Source organism: Haliaeetus albicilla, chromosome 8 (genome assembly GCF_947461875.1).
Source record: "Haliaeetus albicilla chromosome 8, bHalAlb1.1, whole genome shotgun sequence".
Classification (NCBI taxonomy): domain Eukaryota; kingdom Metazoa; phylum Chordata; class Aves; order Accipitriformes; family Accipitridae; genus Haliaeetus; species Haliaeetus albicilla.
In genome coordinates, this window is record NC_091490.1 from 3,455,990 (window position 1) to 3,474,661 (window position 18,672).

At 38.8% G+C, this 18,672-nt stretch overlaps 1 protein-coding gene across 12 annotated transcripts in view; it reads left to right on the forward strand.

The window, feature by feature from the left end:
• The window catches only part of DOCK7 (dedicator of cytokinesis 7), a 110,092-nt gene that overhangs the window by 24,187 nt on the left and 67,233 nt on the right, over positions 1 to 18,672 (forward strand). For all 12 annotated transcript variants that reach the window (XM_069788531.1, XM_069788532.1, XM_069788533.1 and 9 more), the window contains exons 3-14: positions 754 to 929; positions 1,126 to 1,194; positions 3,964 to 4,093; positions 4,200 to 4,412; positions 4,808 to 4,893; positions 7,055 to 7,121; positions 8,367 to 8,516; positions 10,494 to 10,574; positions 13,508 to 13,673; positions 14,345 to 14,487; positions 16,743 to 16,836; positions 18,421 to 18,583. In XM_069788531.1, coding sequence (XP_069644632.1) covers positions 754 to 929; positions 1,126 to 1,194; positions 3,964 to 4,093; positions 4,200 to 4,412; positions 4,808 to 4,893; positions 7,055 to 7,121; positions 8,367 to 8,516; positions 10,494 to 10,574; positions 13,508 to 13,673; positions 14,345 to 14,487; positions 16,743 to 16,836; positions 18,421 to 18,583 — 1,538 coding nt within the window. The remainder of the gene's footprint in view (positions 1 to 753; positions 930 to 1,125; positions 1,195 to 3,963; positions 4,094 to 4,199; positions 4,413 to 4,807; positions 4,894 to 7,054; positions 7,122 to 8,366; positions 8,517 to 10,493; positions 10,575 to 13,507; positions 13,674 to 14,344; positions 14,488 to 16,742; positions 16,837 to 18,420; positions 18,584 to 18,672) is intronic.

Here is an 18,672-nt window from a genome sequence, read left to right on the forward strand (position 1 = left end):
GTGAAATCTACTGTTTTCTTGAATGTGTGTTTGTTCAGTCATTCCTTGTGCTTTGGGTGCAAGCTTTGTGCCCAGTAAATATGTTTTTTAAGCAACCATTTTATTTAGAGCAGTGCCTGGCATGGGCAGAGTCATCGTGGCACTGAAGGCCCTAATATCAGGGAGAAGAGGTGGTTAAACTTGTACCTGTGGTGGATGAACATTGTGTTTTGTGTTCCCCAGAGAACTGATTTAATTCAAAATAATGTTAGTCCTTAGAGTTCTGGCTTCGTGAGTTTCTGGTAAATCAGCCCGTGCTCTGGATTCCTGTCCGGGGGTTGTGCCTTGGGGCCAGAGGGTTCTTGCATCTAGCATCAGGGTGAACGTTCCCTTTGTGATCAGAGCAGCAGCATGGTAAAAAGAAATCCAAAGTCATACACGTGGCAAATACAGTGTAATATTTTCTTCTGATGCAAACTAATGAATTTCTTGAAAATAGATGATTTTTTTTTTTTTTTGAGATGATGATGGTATGCATCCTAGAACTGTCTGGAGAAGTATCAGGTAAAAGATAAGACATGAAAAATAACTATATGGTGTGCTTTAGCTAAGATGAACACCGCTAGGGTTAATTGTCATCTGATGTTAGATCAAGTTTCCTCAACAAGGCAGAAGAGCTGGTTTAAAAACCAAAGTAGAATATATGTGTGTGGGTTGGGGTTTTTTTTTCTTTCTCTGTGTTTTAAGACCCTTCCATTGCTTGTTTTTTCCCAGGTACCGCTTACAGAAGCAGTGGACCCAGTTGAGTTGGAGGACTACCTTATTACACACTCGACTGCAGTGGAGTCCGGACCCCTGAGAGACTTGCTTGAGTTTCCTCCCGATGACATCGAGGTTGTTTACACGCCCCGAGAATGTCGAACGCTTGTGTCGGCTGTGCCTGAAGAGAGGTAGGAGGTGACAGGGTGACACCTTGCTCAAGGGAATTAATTGTTCTGCATTTGAGTATGTGCAAGGCTGAAGCATGGAGTTTTTGGCTGTAAATGCCTGGAAGAGTAAATACAAACCTAAGTGAAAGTATGTATGTTTAAGAAGTCATCATCATGTCTGTGATTTTGAAGGTGTTTGTTTTTATTCTTTTAACAGTGAGATGGACCCTCATGTGAGGGACTGTGTAAGAAGTTACACGGAAGACTGGGCAATTGTGAACAGAAAGTGAGTTCCCCTGTGGTATTTGTCAGCTTGATTTCATATTTAAATTTTTGCAGGGTGGCTAGCTGGTATGAGGAAGCTCAAAAATTATTGTCCTGGCTACTGATTCCGTGTGCCCTGGCTTTTAGTTGCCCAGCTCAGCTGAACTGATGCTTTGTGTTTAGCTGAAATGATGCTTTGTGTTTTGAAAATTAGATCTCAGATGTCAAAACCCCTTGAGGCAGTTTTGAAAATCTAGGCCATTTTAGTCAACAGTTGCTCCTTTAGAATGGTAGAGTATTTAGGGGATGCGAACAAGTAAAATTACTTCCAGCATTTGTTTCATTCTTTGTTCTCTATGTTTTTAGCTCTTTTTAGAGAGAAGTTGCATTAATTTCGTAATGATGTAAGATTCATGTGCAGTCAAAACCACCTAATAGATAAGGTGTCCTCTGCAGCTTTCATTTGTTCCCAAAGAGACTTTGAGAAAGTACGTAATTTAAACAAATAATTGTTAATATTTGAACTATCACGACATTTACCTAATGAGTTAACAGTTTAGAGAATGTGTGTACATTGATTAATTTATGCAAATTAGCAGGAAGGTTTCTGAGTAGCTTTACTTGGAACATACACTCTCTCGGATGATTGAAAGTCTGATGACTTCAAGAGCTACTGTCAAGGAGTAAGTGATCCATGTGATGTGCATCACCTACAAGTGACTTGACTACAGCTACAGCTCTGCCCTTGTGGCAGTTGCTACAATTCACTGGTTTAATGTTGTCCTGAGAACCACTTCAGGGGATGCTGAAGATATGCTTTGCAGTGCTAAGATGACCTAATAAAAATGTGTTTTGTAATCTCACACCAAAAAAACCCCAAACCCCCACCCAGAAAGAAACCTGAGAGAGATGCTTTATTAACTCCCAGCCTTTGTGGGCAGAGTCTAGAATGCACAGTAGGCTTGGACAATGTGACCCACTCAGCCAGCACACCTCTTGGTTTCTCAGCAACTTTCATTGGTCTCTGAAATACCTGTTTGTTATTCCTGCACTGAGGAGGTTTAGTTGGAGGTAGTGGAGCTTTCTGTCCTGTGCAGATCAGCTGCACATTGTGTTTTGTGTCAGGGAAAGCATGAAGCTAAAGACATCAAAGTTGCCAGAGTGGGTTGAAGGTGTGATGAGTGATTGTTGAACTATAGTCAAAGGTTGTCTTGCCCCTTCAGAGGAGGAGAGGCACTTCCATAAACATTCATAGCAGATTTTACTTGGATAAAATCATGGCGGTGGACTGGGTAGAAATAGAAGGGTTACTGCTGGAGCAGAAGAACCCGAAAGCCTAGCTGGGAAGGATTAAATTATTTTTCAAGTAAGGATGCTAACAGGTTTCTCTTAATCCATCCTATTGGATGGTTGCAAGTGCTTTGGCTAGCTCTGGGGGCACAAAATCCAGCTCTTCTAGTTTTAGAAGAACATGACTTCTGATGTGCTATCCTCTCTCCCCCACCCCAAGGGAAATAATCTTTATGTCAATCTCTGTCTACAGTTCTTTGTAACCAAAATATTTTTGGGGGCAGGCAAATCCATCCATTCATTGATTACTTTAATGGTATTGGAAAAGCTAAGTAGGTTTTCTTTACTGGCCTGAAAAAAAAAAAAAAAGTATGTTCTTATTTCAACCTTATGGCATAATTTCTGTATGCTAGATATGGCATGATTTCTGTATACTAGACTGATGGCAGTAATGATCACAAGCACCTCTGAAGTCAGGTCTGATTTAGAATGAATTTTACACTTGTTGGTGGAGCTGTGATTGAAATGCGGACATCCAGGTGAGGATTATACAGATCGTATTGTTCAGCTCTTGGGAGTTATAACCTAGCGAAGAAAATGCTTTCTTCCTTTTTCTCCTCCCTTTCATTATCCACTGCTAGCACGTCCATGGTTTTCACATATCTGTGCATCCTTCTGTGGTAACTTTAGTAACAGGGCAGGATAAGAACAATTGATTCTAGATGTGACCCCAGCACTACTTCAGAACTGACTTAAGAGTTTGTATTGTAAGGAGACTGTGGCTCTGGCCATATGCATGTGTAAATATAGACATAGTGCCATTTGGTATCCAAAAATTTGCTAGTCAAAGAGATCTGATCTTGTCAGCAACAGTAGACAGACTGTTTACTAGCAAGCGCTCTTACACCCTGGAAAGCTCTGAAGGACCTGATTCTGCTTATAAAGATGCTATGGGAAGATGCTCATTTTACTTGGGGTTGTAAAGTCATATGTTTTCCAGAGGTGCTTAGGACTTCTGTGCTTCATGCAATCTTATCTGAAGTTGATAAGTACTTGAAAACTTGAAAAAGTTGATAAGTAACTTGAAAACTAATACTAATATTGTCTAAGTTACTAATAGTGTTATTAATATTGTCTTCTCCAAGTCAGTTCTTGCTCTAGCAGAACCGTTGGCCTTTAATCCTCATGTTCTCAGCCTGTTTTAAGCTTGGCATCACAATCACACATTTTACAATGACCTTAATTGGCCATTGATAATACTTCTTTTGACATCACTCAGGGTTGTTTTATGGTTGAACAGAGTCACATTGTAGTACTGGAATACTGGTTGTTGGATTATTACCCAGCTACAGTGAAGGGTGACTGGAAATACTGTTTGCAGAGAGCAGTTTATGCTTTGAGAGGACCCACACTGATAATACTGGGTTTGTTCTGTAATTCTGCTTCTGGGTTTGGGGTCAAAGAGGATGCTAAGAATGCATTTGAAATACTTTGTTTTCAGATATCACAAGCTGGGAACTGGATTTAATCCCAACACTTTAGACAAACAGAAGGAGAGGCAAAAGGGGCTCCCCAAACAGATCTTTGAGTCTGACGAAGCTCCGGATGGCAACAGTTACCAGGATGAACAAGTAATGTACCTTTAAAACCTTGCTACATAAAACCTAATTTATAGTCATGTTTTAAAAGTGCAGTCCCTTTCCCATTATAAGTTGCTTTTAATTTGTTGAATCTCAGGATGACCTTAAACGACGTTCAATGTCGATTGACGATACTCCCCGGGGCAGCTGGGCATGCAGTATTTTTGATCTGAAGAACTCCCTTCCAGATGCCCTTCTCCCAAACCTGCTGGACCGAACCCCAAATGAAGAGATTGACCACCACAATGAAGATCAGAGGAAGTCCAGTAGGCATAAGGAGCTTTTTGCACTACATCCAGCACCAGATGAGGTATTTTTATATACCTGTGGATGAGACTAAAAAAGTGAAGGATATAGGGAGTCTGAAAATTGTCAGTCTGCCATGGATTTAAAGGGGTTAAGATCACCTATGTTTAATATTCATGAGAACCTTGGCTATTTTGTGGGTCGCATGTTTTTTAGCATGTTGTCTTGTCACAGATTCTACTTTCTGAAGACTGGTTTTCCTTTATGGTTATGCAATCCCCTATAATGTAGAAACATTAAAGGGATTTACTTTAGCATATTTGTAGCTGCCGATGAATGCAACATGCTGGTAAGCCTCGGATTAAATTGGTGCTAGTGTCTTAGAAGTAAAAAGTGATCCGTATGTTTGCTTCATAATGCTATTAGTGGTTTGAACAAGTGTCTTGTCTTTAATTTCAGGAGGAGCCCATAGAACGACTTAGTGTCCCTGAAGTACCCAAAGAACACTTTGGCCAAAGACTCCTGGTGAAGTGTTTGTCCCTTAAGTAAGTATCACTCCGACAGACAGCTGCATTACAGAAATTGAGAATTGAAATCTGCTGTTTTATCCACGTGCATCTGGAGTAACTCTGCTGCCTTGTTTATTACGCTTGAAGGGATGTAACATTGTTTGGTTTGGTCATAGGCTTAAAGGTTAGTTCCATAACGGATAAGTTACAGAGTACTGTGCATCAGACAGTTTTATCTTCAAGACTTTTTTGTATTGGTGTGACATAGAAAATATTCACCCTCCTTGGCTTTTCTGTGTTGCTTTCCAGCCAGTCTGTAGCTATAACTGTTCCATGTTACTAGCACGCATGTGTCACTGCACTTGTTCAGTTAAGTTGGCCAGTCATTGGTGTTCAGCTCTGTAACAAGGATGTTTAAGAGGGGGGAGAAGATTAAAAATGCTTAAGCCATAAAACATAAGACAACCAAAGATTTGCTGAAGTTTAGGCTCAACAACCTTGACTGTGTCCCTTTAAGAGTGAAGACTTTATATACTTAGCAAGCATTAACTGGAGGAATAGAAACCTGTTAAACAAGTTTAATGAAGTGGAGCTCCTGAATATAGGGTTACCTGCAGCTGGTTCATTGCCTATAACTCTTCTCTAATAACACAAGGTAAAATTTTACTGTTATTCCCTTGGAGAAATAAAGTACAAAACTGATTTTCCACACTGCTGTATTCATCTTCTGTGTCCTCAGTTAGGTCAACCCTTCTTATTAGAGAGCTTCGGTTAGACTACATTGCGGCTCATAACTGAGATATATGTGTGGGACATATCTCCTGCTCGTAGAGTACTCCAGGACCTAATATAGCCATAGAGATGAACTGATTTTGCAGCCTTTTATGAACTGGAACAACATAATATGCAGTAGCAGTGGAGCTTCCTCTCCAAAGGATGGTGTCTTTAGCATAAATAAGTTAGATGCTGGAAATTAATGATTTCTGCTATTTAAGCATCTCTTACTGACTGTAAATTATAGCAAATTGGCCCAAGTACATGCTTGTTTGTGAACCAAAGTAATCTCTGAAACCATACTTAGAGTTGTAATAGTGAGCATCCAAGATTGTGCTATCTTGGTGGCACAAGAAGTACGTAGTCTCTTCCCTGGGGACAAGGCTAAGATGACCTAAGCAGGGTCATTTTCAGGTTTATCTCACCTTTGTTGCAAAACTAAAGAAAATACCTGTTTGATGATGCAGTCCTGTATGTTGTTCTCCCTGTTGGCAGAAGAGAGTTCCAGGCTGAAAAGCTGAGAGGTCTGTGCAAGGACTGGGTGCATGGGGGTGTCCCACCATGGATTGGGCATTAATTTCATGGGAAGGCTGTATGGACAGGAGAATGGCATTTCAGCCCCTGCTTACTTTGGTGTAGGGACAGGTTTTGAATGTTTTTTAATTTCTTTAACTTCCCAGGTGATTTAGCAATAAGTTTAGCTTTATTTGGTAGGTTAGTGTTTTCACTGGAAGTGTTTCAGTTAGCATGAATACTTGATAACAGTTACTCTGAAAAACTGACACCTTTCTGAGAGAGTTTTTGAAATATTGGTATTTTCTGACAAAAGTTAAATGTTGAAAATTGTCAAAATAGCTGTCTCTGACTCTCCAGAGGAAGGAGCTTTCTGATCAGTAATGCTGGGAGGAGCAGTTGGCCATTTAGCCATATCAACAGGTCAGCATAGTAAATTAGTGCATAGAACAGCTTCTCGAGGTAATCAGACGAGATAAGTGGTCCAGCTATCCCAGCTTTAAGGAAGCTGTTATGTTGCTTTGCTTAGCTTTCAAACGACACTTGAAGAAGATAAAAGCATTTATAGAAGTATGCTTTATGTCCTGTGGCCCTAATCCCAACCTTTCTGTTGGGTCAACGTGTTGAAATGGCTTTTAGAAGGTCCAGGGAGCACCAACGTGTGTCATAGTGGAAGGGAGCAGAGGCAATGCAGAGGAAGCAGGACAGGAGAGGAGTGGGGGGAATACTGGGGAGCGAGACCTCCCTTTTCAGCAGGAGCAAGCCCCTAGGTTGGCTCAGCTGTTCCTGACATCTAGGCTTAACAGTGGTCAGCCGTCACCTTACGCAGGAAGTATTTGGAGAGGGGGGATAGGTTATTCTTTCTTACAAAATGCAAGTCAACTGATTTTATGTGTTTCTTTCTTTCAAGATTTGAAATAGAAATTGAGCCCATTTTTGCAAGTTTGGCTTTGTATGATGTTAAAGAAAAGAAAAAGGTAGGTTTTTAATTACTTGAGTGATGATGTTTCCACTGAAGCATTACAAACCTGTATTTGAAAAAAAAGAGAGGAATTAATTCTGGAAACAAACCTTTATGGAGGCAGTGACATACCAGTGGTTGGAAGAATGATGAAGGCATTTCATGAACCATCTTTGTGTTCTTCTTCTGCTTAGTAAAACAGTTGAAGTATAACCACTTTTCTAAAAATATTATTTAATATGCGAGTGCCTGAAATCAGAATATATATATTGTCCAATCTTGGCTTTCAGAAGTCTCTTCCCCAGAGAGAACTTAAGTAGCTGAAACCTTTTATTTAGATTAAGTTTTTATGACTTTCTTAATCTCTTTTTCATGATTCAGCATGGTATGTGTCCAAGTAACATTTTAATAATGCACAAGAAAGTCATACGTGCTAAAATTGCTAAAATCAAAACAAAACTGAGGAGTCTTTTCAAGATCTAAGTTATAGGAAATGCAAAATACATTTATTCCCCTATTTATGTTCTGTATTTAATATTTGAAGAGTCTCTTAGTTTTCCTAATTCAAGATATTAGCAGTAGTAGAGAGAAAAATGTTAAAAATATGCATTTTGACATTTATCTCTTTAAGACTTGAATTTAATGCATTGAGTTTTAAGTTATGTAGATGAGAGTATGTGGAATATTATGTGAACTTTGTTTAATATTTAAATCACATTTCATAAGCCAATTTTATCATCTCATTACTCCTTTTTTTTTTCCTCTAATGTAGTAAGTTCTTTAGTGACCTCTGGTGTTGATAACCAGCTCACATTCATTTTGGCTTTGAAGCCTTGATACAGTCAAGGATTTGGTGCTTCAGCTTAGAAAGCTCACAGTCTGTGCTTCAAGATGTGTTGTTTTTTCTTTTTCTGTGAATGATCTTAAAGATCATTTTCTATTTTGATACTTTGATATTTTTAATTCAGATAGCAATTGTAATTCCTAGTCCTGTGATGGAACTACATACCTTATGGGAGCTGGAAGAAATTTTATAGGTAGTGTGTGTTGTTTGCTCTATTTCCTTTCTTCTTTCCCACTGTCCTGCCTTGATTTCTTAATGAAGAGGCCTTTTTGTTTTTCTTTTTATATGTGGTTTGAAAAGAGGCACCGTTGTTAGTTTTTCTTATTATTGCTTTGAAATTGTCTGTTGTGTTTATGAAGAATTTGCCAAAAATAAAAAGTATAACTAATGCTTGAAGCTACCCAATTTCTTTTTTAGATTTCAGAAAATTTCTACTTTGATTTAAACTCTGAACAAATGAAGGGAATGCTTCGTCCACATGTCCCCCCTGCTGCTATATCCACTCTGGCCAGATCTGCCATCTTTTCTATCACTTATCCCTCTCAAGATGTCTTTCTGGTAATAAAGGTAAGAAATGCCAGAGAAATTTAACTTATTGTCTCTTGTTTTCTATTTAAAATAAAATATAAACAAGTCTGGCTGACTAGTTGATTTCTTATTTACATTTGGAGAGCAGAATTCTATTCTCAAAAGCATAAACATTGGCACCACAGAATTCTGTTTCATTTCAGATATTCTTAGTACGTTAAGTTCCTTTGTAACAGAAACAGTTCAGTGGAGATATGCATTATTGTATTATCGAAAAACTGAAAAAAGCATAAAGGTTTGCTTGATATAGAGCAGCTTTCTGGGGCTTGACCTTGGTTTTCATGTGAAACAATGTGCTGACTCCTTAAGATGATAGACAAGTGAGTGATTTAAAAATATATATTGATCTGAATCCCATTTCAAAAATGATATATACCCTTAAGCCAGATTTTCAAATGTCTTTAAGAATTGAAATTGCTGAGAGAGTGAGATCCATAACTGAAATAAAATGCCACATTGGCCACTCCTGGAATAAAGTATACAAAGATAAAAGTTATTTTCTCTTCTTTCATTTGATTCAATGAGCACACAAATGCTACTAGTTCAGATTGGCATTTGAATCAGTTTTTTTGGCTGGTCTCTGCATAAAAAACATCCTGTTGTAAAAAGGGGAGTTCAGTACCTGCTTTCAATTCACAGGCAGTGGTTATATTGCTGGCTAGCTAAGTCCTGTGTTTTGTGAACCCTGTTGACTGAGGTTTGTGCAAGTTCTTCATGAACTGCTTCTTACATGAGGAATAAGCTTTTGAAAATGAATTAAGACTTTCTGGCATGACAAAACAGTCCCAGGTGAGAATAAGGCTTTTAGTAGTGTTGGAGCATATTCTCATCTCCAATTTTTGGTATGATTCTTTGAGTTCCTTCTAAAAATCATGTTCTGCCTGTGCACACATATTCACTCTTCTGATTTTTACAAGATATGAGGAAGAGAGAACCCCATATTTATGAGGTGGGGATCTGTCCAAAAGAGCTTGTGACAGCACGTTAGTGCTTGTAAAACTTGTGATCCAAGAGGAGCTGGTGGTTTAGGTGATTTTTTGATTTAATGATGAAAAGGATATAGTCAGGGATAAATAAGACAGATGCATAGTGTGCCTTATCAGGTGAATTTTCACATGGGTCTTACTCACTGGGAAACCACTTTTCAGACAGCTGGTATTGCTAGCATAAACTCACCAGGGAGTGCAAGATTTGATGGAAGGTAGTTTTGTTCTTTATATTCTGGTAGCCTCTTGGAGTTCTACTAATAGACAAGTATGAATGACACTCTATAAGCATGGGAGAAGTTTAAAGATATTCTAATCTAGTAACAGCATGTGCACAGTAGCGGGTGTGGGAGGGAGGGCCAGGATGCTTCTGAAAAGAAACAGTCTTCATGCATGTGACAGGTAGTATATTTCTATCAGAAACTGGGTGTTAAGCAGTTTTGTGTTGAGGAGGCATTGACTTACTTGGAGACTTCAGAAGGAAACATCTACTCTTTGGCTAATTTTAATTATTTGATTATTTCGTTATTTGATTTGAAAACACACTGATTTAAAATAGTGCTTGTTTCAGCTGAGTGCATCTGAGTCACCTTTTTATGCTGCTGCAATAGGTCCTTAATATGAAGAACAGAAATAAGAACAGAATTCTGAAAATGATGATGCTGAAGACAGTGTAAGCTGTCTTTAAGACCTTAAAAATGAGCTGAAAGTGGCTCTAGAACAGATCACACCAAAGTGAAGTGATAAATGTTCCCTTTGAACCTATATTTTACACCTGTGATTCAGTTATAGCTGGAGATCTGGGAACTTAATGGCTCTAACAACTTGAGTGCAGTGCTTGTTCCCTGACTCACAAAGGGAAATCAAGCTTTAACTCTTTTGAAAGAATGTTTTTGCTTCCTGGTGTTTGTTTAATTTAACAATCCTTGCTGGATACATGTCCTTCTAATGGTTCATTTTCCCTTCTCAGCTGGAAAAAGTATTACAGCAGGGAGATATTGGGGAGTGTGCAGAGCCTTATATGATTTTTAAAGAATCTGATGCAGCAAAGGTAAGAATTTTTTTGATGTTTTGGTTAAATTTGGCTATAAGCGCTTGAAGGCATTTTGTTATTAACAAATGAAACATACATTACTTTCTTTCACCTTGGACTTAACAACCATTGATACTGTTCCTGTTGTTAAAAGGGTCCGTTTTTAATTAAGAATCTAGTCAAATTCTAAAGGCCAAAGAAGAGTCAAAGACCCTTGAATCTTGATGCCTTATTGGGGTAGAGTAGTTAAAGGTCATCAGTTTTTGTAGCTGGCAGGGGACATGTGTGGTTACCATCAAGCTCAGTCATCTGTGATTCCCTGTCCCAAAGGATCAGCTGTGTGCTTATAGCTGGGTCAAGGAAAAGCAGCATTTGACTTGAATTTGCAGTAAAATTTCAACTTTTCCATTGCTTCTGCAGCTTAACTCCATCACAGTACCTCTGCCTTCCTCTAGAAGGGTTATAAAACAGATGAAATACGTTAACAGGAGATTCTCCATCAGGCCTGGTTTTGAATTGCAGTGCATTTCTGGTTCTTTTTTTTTTTTGCTATTCTCTGCTGATTTTTCTTTTTCCAAATACTGTAAAGAAGGGCCACACTCAACAGCAGGCTGAAGCTGTCCTTTTTACATATAGTAAGGATAATTTAAAATTTTTATACTTTAGTGTTTGGTTTTTTTCATTAACAGTGTTGTTTTAATTCCTGCCTTCAATGGTTTTGGGCATTGTCCTGTGCAGTGAAGTCCTTGGCATTTTGAAGTGCAGGGGATGGCATGGACCTGCCCCAATTTGACTGATTCTTTGTCTTTCCTTTCCATGTTTAAATGGAGCCTGTCTCCTTGCAGGACTAAAAGCAGAGGTTTCCCCACAGAGAAGAATGCCATCTTATAACCTACAGTTGGCAGCTGGTTGCTCATTGTAGTGTATTGGAATTGATACCAGTCGAAGAAACTCTCCAAGATTTGTTTTGGAGTTTTAGAAAGCAGGCATTCTTTATTGCAGCACTGGATGCACGGGGGATAATTTCACCTAGTGTGCATGCCACAGCTTCAGCACAAACAGGTTATATGGAGTAACTAATTACATATTAATCAGATTAGTATATATACACATAAAATTTATTGTAACTGATTATCATAGTACTGCCTACACCCAATCATGCGCAATGAAGAATTTATTTGAGTCGAAGGGCTGCTTTTACGACCACTGACCTGTTTGAGATTCTGTTGGCTGTCCTTGAAGTCTTTGTTCTTGTCCTTGTTCTTTGATCTTGAAGCTTAACGCAGTTTCAATCACACGTGGTCAGTTTCAACATTGTTCCCATCAAGAGTGCAGGAACATCTAGTCATAAGAGCAAAGAACTGTAAAACTACCTCTACTAGTTAATTACTTGGCTACACTTTTGTCTATTGTTTCAATCATAGTGTTAGTATAAGATTTCTAATACTTATTTACCAAATCTCACTTTTACAGTCATCTAGCAGCAAACCAGTTTCAACGGCTGGTACAAAATATTAAAACCATAAAAATATTTAGACATACCATACAGAAGGTATGGTCATGTGCTATTAGGGTGTGGGTGGGAATTGCAGATTTGGTAGGTTCAGGAGCAAACAGGAATGCTGGTAGCACTTGCAGAATTTAGTGGCACCTGGACTATGTCCTTTCCTCAGTCTTTTCACCCGCAGGCTACTATTTGTTTTTCTGAAGTGCTTTCTCCAATACAGCAGTGGTTATAGCATAGCAAATCTCTGATTTTACTAGCAGTCGGAAGGATAAAACTCTAACTTGAGCTCAGTATATTATTTTATAACTCTAGTTTGTAAGATGTACAAGCGAGCTTGGAAAGGAAACCTTGGATACGTGGAATGTGAAGCAGTGCTTATGAGTCTCAGAAATGGTTCCTAATTTCTTGTGCAATTGGATTGAGCCAAGTGAAGATCAAAGTGTAATAGTGAGGACTGGATGAAGGGCAAAACAGATGCCAGCCCTTCTTGTGATGAGAGGCTTTCCATTATGCTTTTTTCAAAGGAGCTGGGATGTTCATTTGTTAGTTTCGATCAAACTCTAACAAAGTTTTGCCGTCCTAAAGTTCTAATCTATTTTTAGCTGAAGAAGTTAACATTTTTTGTCTAACTCTGTCTTTATATCACTGCACCACAATATGAAAAATGGATATTTTTCACCTCAAGTATATAGATAACAAAAGTAAATAGCTACATTTCCTGTGATCAGTAAGTTGACATATGCCTAAGTGAAATTTTGGAGCTGGATGCTTGGAAATGTAGGTGAAAAGTTGATTTTTCAAGATCTCCTTCCCAGCAAGGTGCATAAGCATGTCCTGAACTAGAAGAATGTGAGCAACAGAGCGCGCTCTGTTGTGATCCAGCCCCCTCTCTGGGGACTTCTTAAAAGCCTGTAGGTGACAACCTTTCTAAAGCAAAAAATTGCCCTTTAATATGCAGAATTGTGGAAAAGTCCTCTCTTACTCCTTTTTTTCCCTCAACAAAATGAGTATGGTACTGCTTCTTATTTGAGCAGTGTTTTCAGTTTCCTATGCAACTGCAGATGATCTGAGCACCTGCTGCATAAAATCACATTAAGAAAGGCCATTTCAGACTTCATAGAGTAAAATTCAGCTTTTCTTGAAAGGGCAGTGGGCAGATGAGCTCACTGGGATTTGATGGGCTATTCAGGAGGCTTAAGAGCATGAAGCCAGCTGCTCTGGCTGTCAGGCCGTCCTGTGTCTGGTACTGTTGGCCTGCTGGCAGTTTTGTGAAGCAGAAGTCGGTTTGCATAGCACGTAGTGATCCTCCTCTAGAAGGTGCTATTGAAGCACAGAATCATTGCAAGTTAGAAAAGATGCCATTGTTATGTACTGATTTTGCTAAATGAACCTTTGTTCCTATTCCTCTCCTTTTAATCTCTTGGATTGAATATTTTCTTCACAGAATAAGGAGAAGTTGGAAAAACTGAAATGCCAGGCAGAACAGTTTTGCCAAAGACTGGGCAAGTATCGAATGCCTTTTGCCTGGACAGCTATTCATTTAATGAACATTGTGAGCAGCGCTGGAAGTTTGGAAAGAGATTCCACAGAAGTAGAAGTTGGCACAGGAGGTACAGTATCTGGCATCTGCATGAGAGAATGTGGACAAATCCAGAGTTTACTGAAGTCTTGATTCATACCCTGTAGCTGCCGTTGCTCCTTTTATCACTTTCCTCCCCCTGCCCTAGGCCTTCTGATAGTCTTGGGTCATGGTTGAAATAAAACAGAAAAGTCCATGATAACAAATGGATTTATCTTTCAAGGATTTTACAAGCAAACCATCTGTTATATTATTTAAAACCAGGCTTCTAAGACTGAGAGCGCGTTACACGCTGATGAACATTTTCCAAAGGAGTGGATTAATCTTTGTGAACCACATAGCTCATCTGAAACTGCTCTTCAGCATCCCCAAAACTGCCAACTTCATCATCTTTCAGAGCAAGAGAAATACATAAATCTCCACACGATAAAGACTTTTATAATAGCAGTAAGGCACTGGGGTGAGGTTGCTGTGAGAGGAGCAGAAGTAGTCAGCTGTGCTTCATAGCCTCCTGATGCCTCAGGAGTGTGATTGTCTTAGCATAACCACCTCTTCTATCACGCTTATTGCATAATTTCCAAATGCAGCACCTATCTTCTTGTGTAGAAAATCCTGGTTGGAACAAAAGTACGTTCTTGGACTATTGTTTTTCTTCTCTATTTTTTTTTAATTCCTCCCCCTTTTTATTTTTATTTTTTGAAGAACGTAAAGGATCATGGTCGGAGAGGCGGAATTCCAGTATTGTCGGGAGGCGTTCATTAGAGAGAACCACAAGTGGGGATGAGGCTTGCAATTTGACCAGTTTTAGACCAGCTACTCTGACAGTGACAAACTTCTTTAAACAGGTATTTTATGAAGCTATCTAATTAAGGAGTTGCTTCTTGGACAGAATGATTTGATCATGTGGAGTCAGTTTAGACCTGAATGATTAATTGTGATGCTTTCAATGCATGTAATGTCTGTTCCCTGATCACAGGATATCTTTGGACAGCATGCAGTGGGTTTATTATATCATGTGCTTAATTCTCCCAGCAGTGGGTCCACAGTTGATTAGTGGATTCTTTCAATAAGTTTACTGTGAGTGATTATGTTAGGAATTCAAAATTATTAGCTGGTTTTGACTTGAATGATAAAGCATCATTATGGCATAGTGATTTAACCGCTCCAACTAATAGAACTGGGTCTCCCCAGAAGAACAGCAGTTTATTTTGCTCCAGATTTTTCTAACATGCATTGGAAAAATCACTGCCTGGCCTTTTGGTAAACATATTTGGAAAAATGCTTATAGAACCAAGTTCACAAAAACGGAGGATAACTTCTGTGGATTAGTATATGCCAAAAAGTATTCCAGATATTTGTCCTAGTCTAGGAGTTGCATAGCCTTTATCATGATGGTCAGTTGACTCCTTTGGCTTCATTGGCTGATAGACAATCCCGTTGAAACATCAGCAGGCTCAGAACCAGGTTCATCAATGTGATTTGAGGTTGGCATCAGTTCCCTGGACACATCCAGGAATGCCTGAGAAAATAAAGCATTTCACTTCTGATGCTGCTCTGCTGAGTGGCAGCTCTTCTTAGCCAGAGCTTGGGATTTCCTGAGAAGCAGTAGAAAACATGATTAAATGGAATAAAATTTTTAGTTAAGCTTAGAAAATGGTTTCAGTTCATTAATTTTTGCTAAGATTTGCTTAATGCCACATCTGGTTAAGGAAAATTGTTATTTCAATGTCACCTTTGTGTATAAAAGGGATTTAATAGTGTACAGCCAGATATTTTTTGGACTGATTTCTTGATCATTGGGAATACAAAAATTTGGATTCTATATATTGAAAGTTGGTTAAGCTTTTTTTTTTTTCTTTTTTTTTCCCCTGATTTTTTTGGTTACATGCCACTTTCACTGTGGGTAGCCATCCAAAGTCTGCTCTTAAATACAGTAGTGTAAATAAGGAGAAATGTCATCAAGGGCATCAAGTTAATACTGGTGCAAACCATGTAAGTGGAGGGTGACTCATGCCTCTGGAGCTCCATGCTTTCACGGAACTCAGTATGACTGAAATTGGGCTCTCTGAACGGTATCTCTGGGGTCTCAGTGACACAGAGGAGCACAGGAAGTTCCTTTTGCTTGGTTACCAGTTCTGTAACGTATTCACCCAAAATGTAGAAAGTAAGAAAAAAAACTATTACAGCATTGCTAATGCAGCCATTCCACTGACCATGTTCTGCAGCCCTCTTTGTAATATACACCAATTCAAATCTGGTCACTAAGTTAGTAATGATTTACAAAAGCATATATTTATTTACTTTATTAAGGTTTGTTTTCACTTGACAACTTTGAAACAGCTTGTTTTATTAATTTGTCCTTTAATAATTGCCAAATGTTGATTTAGGATTTTAAGCTTCTGATTTTTCTGTATCTTTTATTTTTTATCTTCCCTTCCTTTTCTGTTGTTGAGCACAATTAATTGAATACTACCCAGCGTTTTTCTCCTTCCATTTGCTTCTTTTTTCATATAGTGATTTATGACCTTTATTATCAGATATTTTCTGCTTTTGGATAGTGAGAGGATGGCAGAGTCACATTTCCTATAATGTTTCCAAACCTAACAAAATTCTGGGCTACTAGAATGTGGCTCAAGGAAAAGTGGCAACAGAATCCTTCCACTTCCCACCATTTCTTAAAACTTCTCCTGAAAAGTAAGGCTCTTTTAGACTCATACCAAAGAAAAGGCAGAGGAGAAGGAATGAGGATCACTACCTGAATGACGGATACTTTTTCAAACTATTATACTTGCTAAAAATTGGATATTTGGGGGAAATCTTTTAATAGCCATTTTCAGTTTTGAAAAAGATAATATTGATGGGGAGAGAAAAGGTTTTCAATGAGAAGTTCCTGCAGCTGTCATGATGATTAATAAGGAAAAAAGGAAGGAAAAAGGATGGAGAAATGAACTGTAATTTAGCATGTTAATGTTAACACCTTCTTCTGGGAAGGTACATTTTGATATCAGAGGAAAGAGACTATAGTATGAGGTGGTTTATTCATTCTCTTGCAGTCCTGAAGGGTTGTGTAGCTAACCATTTTCTTCCCAATGTCCAACAGGAGGGTGATCGCCTAAGCGATGAAGATTTGTATAAGTTCCTTGCTGACATGAGACGGCCATCATCAGTGTTACGGAGATTGAGACCTATCACAGGTATTGAACGAGATCTTTTTGGCTCACGTGTTAAGGTATTTGATTAGTTCTTCACAATTGCCACCCAGTTCTTATAAGTGAGCAGATGAAAAAAACCTTAAGAAGTCATCCACAGCAATCCCTGGTAGACCACAAGCACTAAAGATGGCATTTTGGCAGGTTTTTCACTGTTACGCGTGCACATGCAGCTCCTGCAATGCTGAGACTAGTATCTGTGAGAAGACGATGCAAACCACAAAGCCCTAAACCCAGCAGGGACTGAGGAGCCTCTGTTTTCCTGAGTAAAATACCACTCTCTAGCTAAGAGGAGAACTCTCTTCTGGTTCCTACTTGGTTAATAGGAACAGACTCCACCTCTGTTTGAGATAGGAAGTAAAAACGCTGGCACACCAGCAGTGAAACATCACTGGTCCCTGACCTGTGCTATTCCTGACAATATTTACTTAACCTCTTTTTAAAAATCTCCAGTGACAGCAATCCTACTGCTTCCTTAGATCATCTCTCCCAGCACTCAGCTGTCCTTATGGTGAGGTTAGGTATTAAGAAAACTTTGCAAAATTATCTTGCTGCAAATTAATCTGATTATGGTCTGTCATGCCCTCAGGGCAGTTATCACAACCTTTCAAGTACTTGAATACTGTTATTAGTTCACTCTTATTCACCTCTATTTTGTAGCCTAACCAATCTCAGGTTTTTTTCAACCCTTCCTCAAAGGTTGGGATTTTAAAATTGCCTGTTACTCTCTGCTAGAGTTTCTTTAATCTGTCCATGCTTTTCTTCAAGCATGGTGCTCTAAACTGGTTATGTTGCTCTTCCTAAGACCTCATGCCAAGCAAAGCAGACGAATTTGTCTCCAGTGTCTTACACATGACATTGCACTAATGTGGCTTAGAATGGTTGTAGTTTTCTTCTGACGTTGGCTTATTTTCACTGCTGTCACCCAGCCCCTTTCTACAGAGTTGATCCATGCCAATTATTATATTTTTTTATGTTTGTATGTTTGGTTTCTCCTTCTTAACGCAAGTCCTTTGCTCTTTCTTATGTTTCACCTTAGTCATTTGATGCCATTTCTCCAGCTCTCCTGTCTTCCAAATTTTTACAATCATTCCAGCCTCAGTGCCATCCACCCACAATAAGTCTGCTGTCAATACTGTCAGCTGACCTACTAAGGAAAATATTCAGTAATCTTGGTGCAGATTAGCTTTCAGCAACTCCTGCTGTATTCTTCCAGTTTGATAGGCAAGGTTCCTGATGAGACGTTGAGTAAGGTTTTTAACAGTAGTTGGGCCTCGCAGTAGCATTATCTAGACTGTATTTCCCCAACTTGCCTATAAGAACAGCATTTGGGACTTGTTAAGATACATCTTTTCTCTTGATTCTTGTTATCTGGTACCCCGGTTGCCCTAGATACCAATTTGATTCACTGTTACTTGTTTTTAACAAATCCACATTGGCTGTAATTTATCATCTGTTTATTTATGAAATTAATATATAGGAAATTAATCTGAAGAAACAAAGCATGAATATGCTTTTTGATTTAAATTAACTTCTATTTATCGTAATAAAATAATTTTCTTCTTACAGCTCAATTAAAGATAGACATATCTCCAGCTCCAGAGAATCCCCATTACTGTCTAACTCCAGAGTTGCTGCAAGTCAAACTTTACCCAGACAGCAGAGTTAGACCTACAAGAGAAATCCTGGAGTTTCCTGCCAGGGATGTCTACGTTCCAAATACCACATACAGGTTAGAGTTTTGAAATACGTTTCACATTTCAGGGCCTGAGACTGGCAAGTCTAGAAATTCCTACCTTATCATCTGGTTCATTGCAAAAC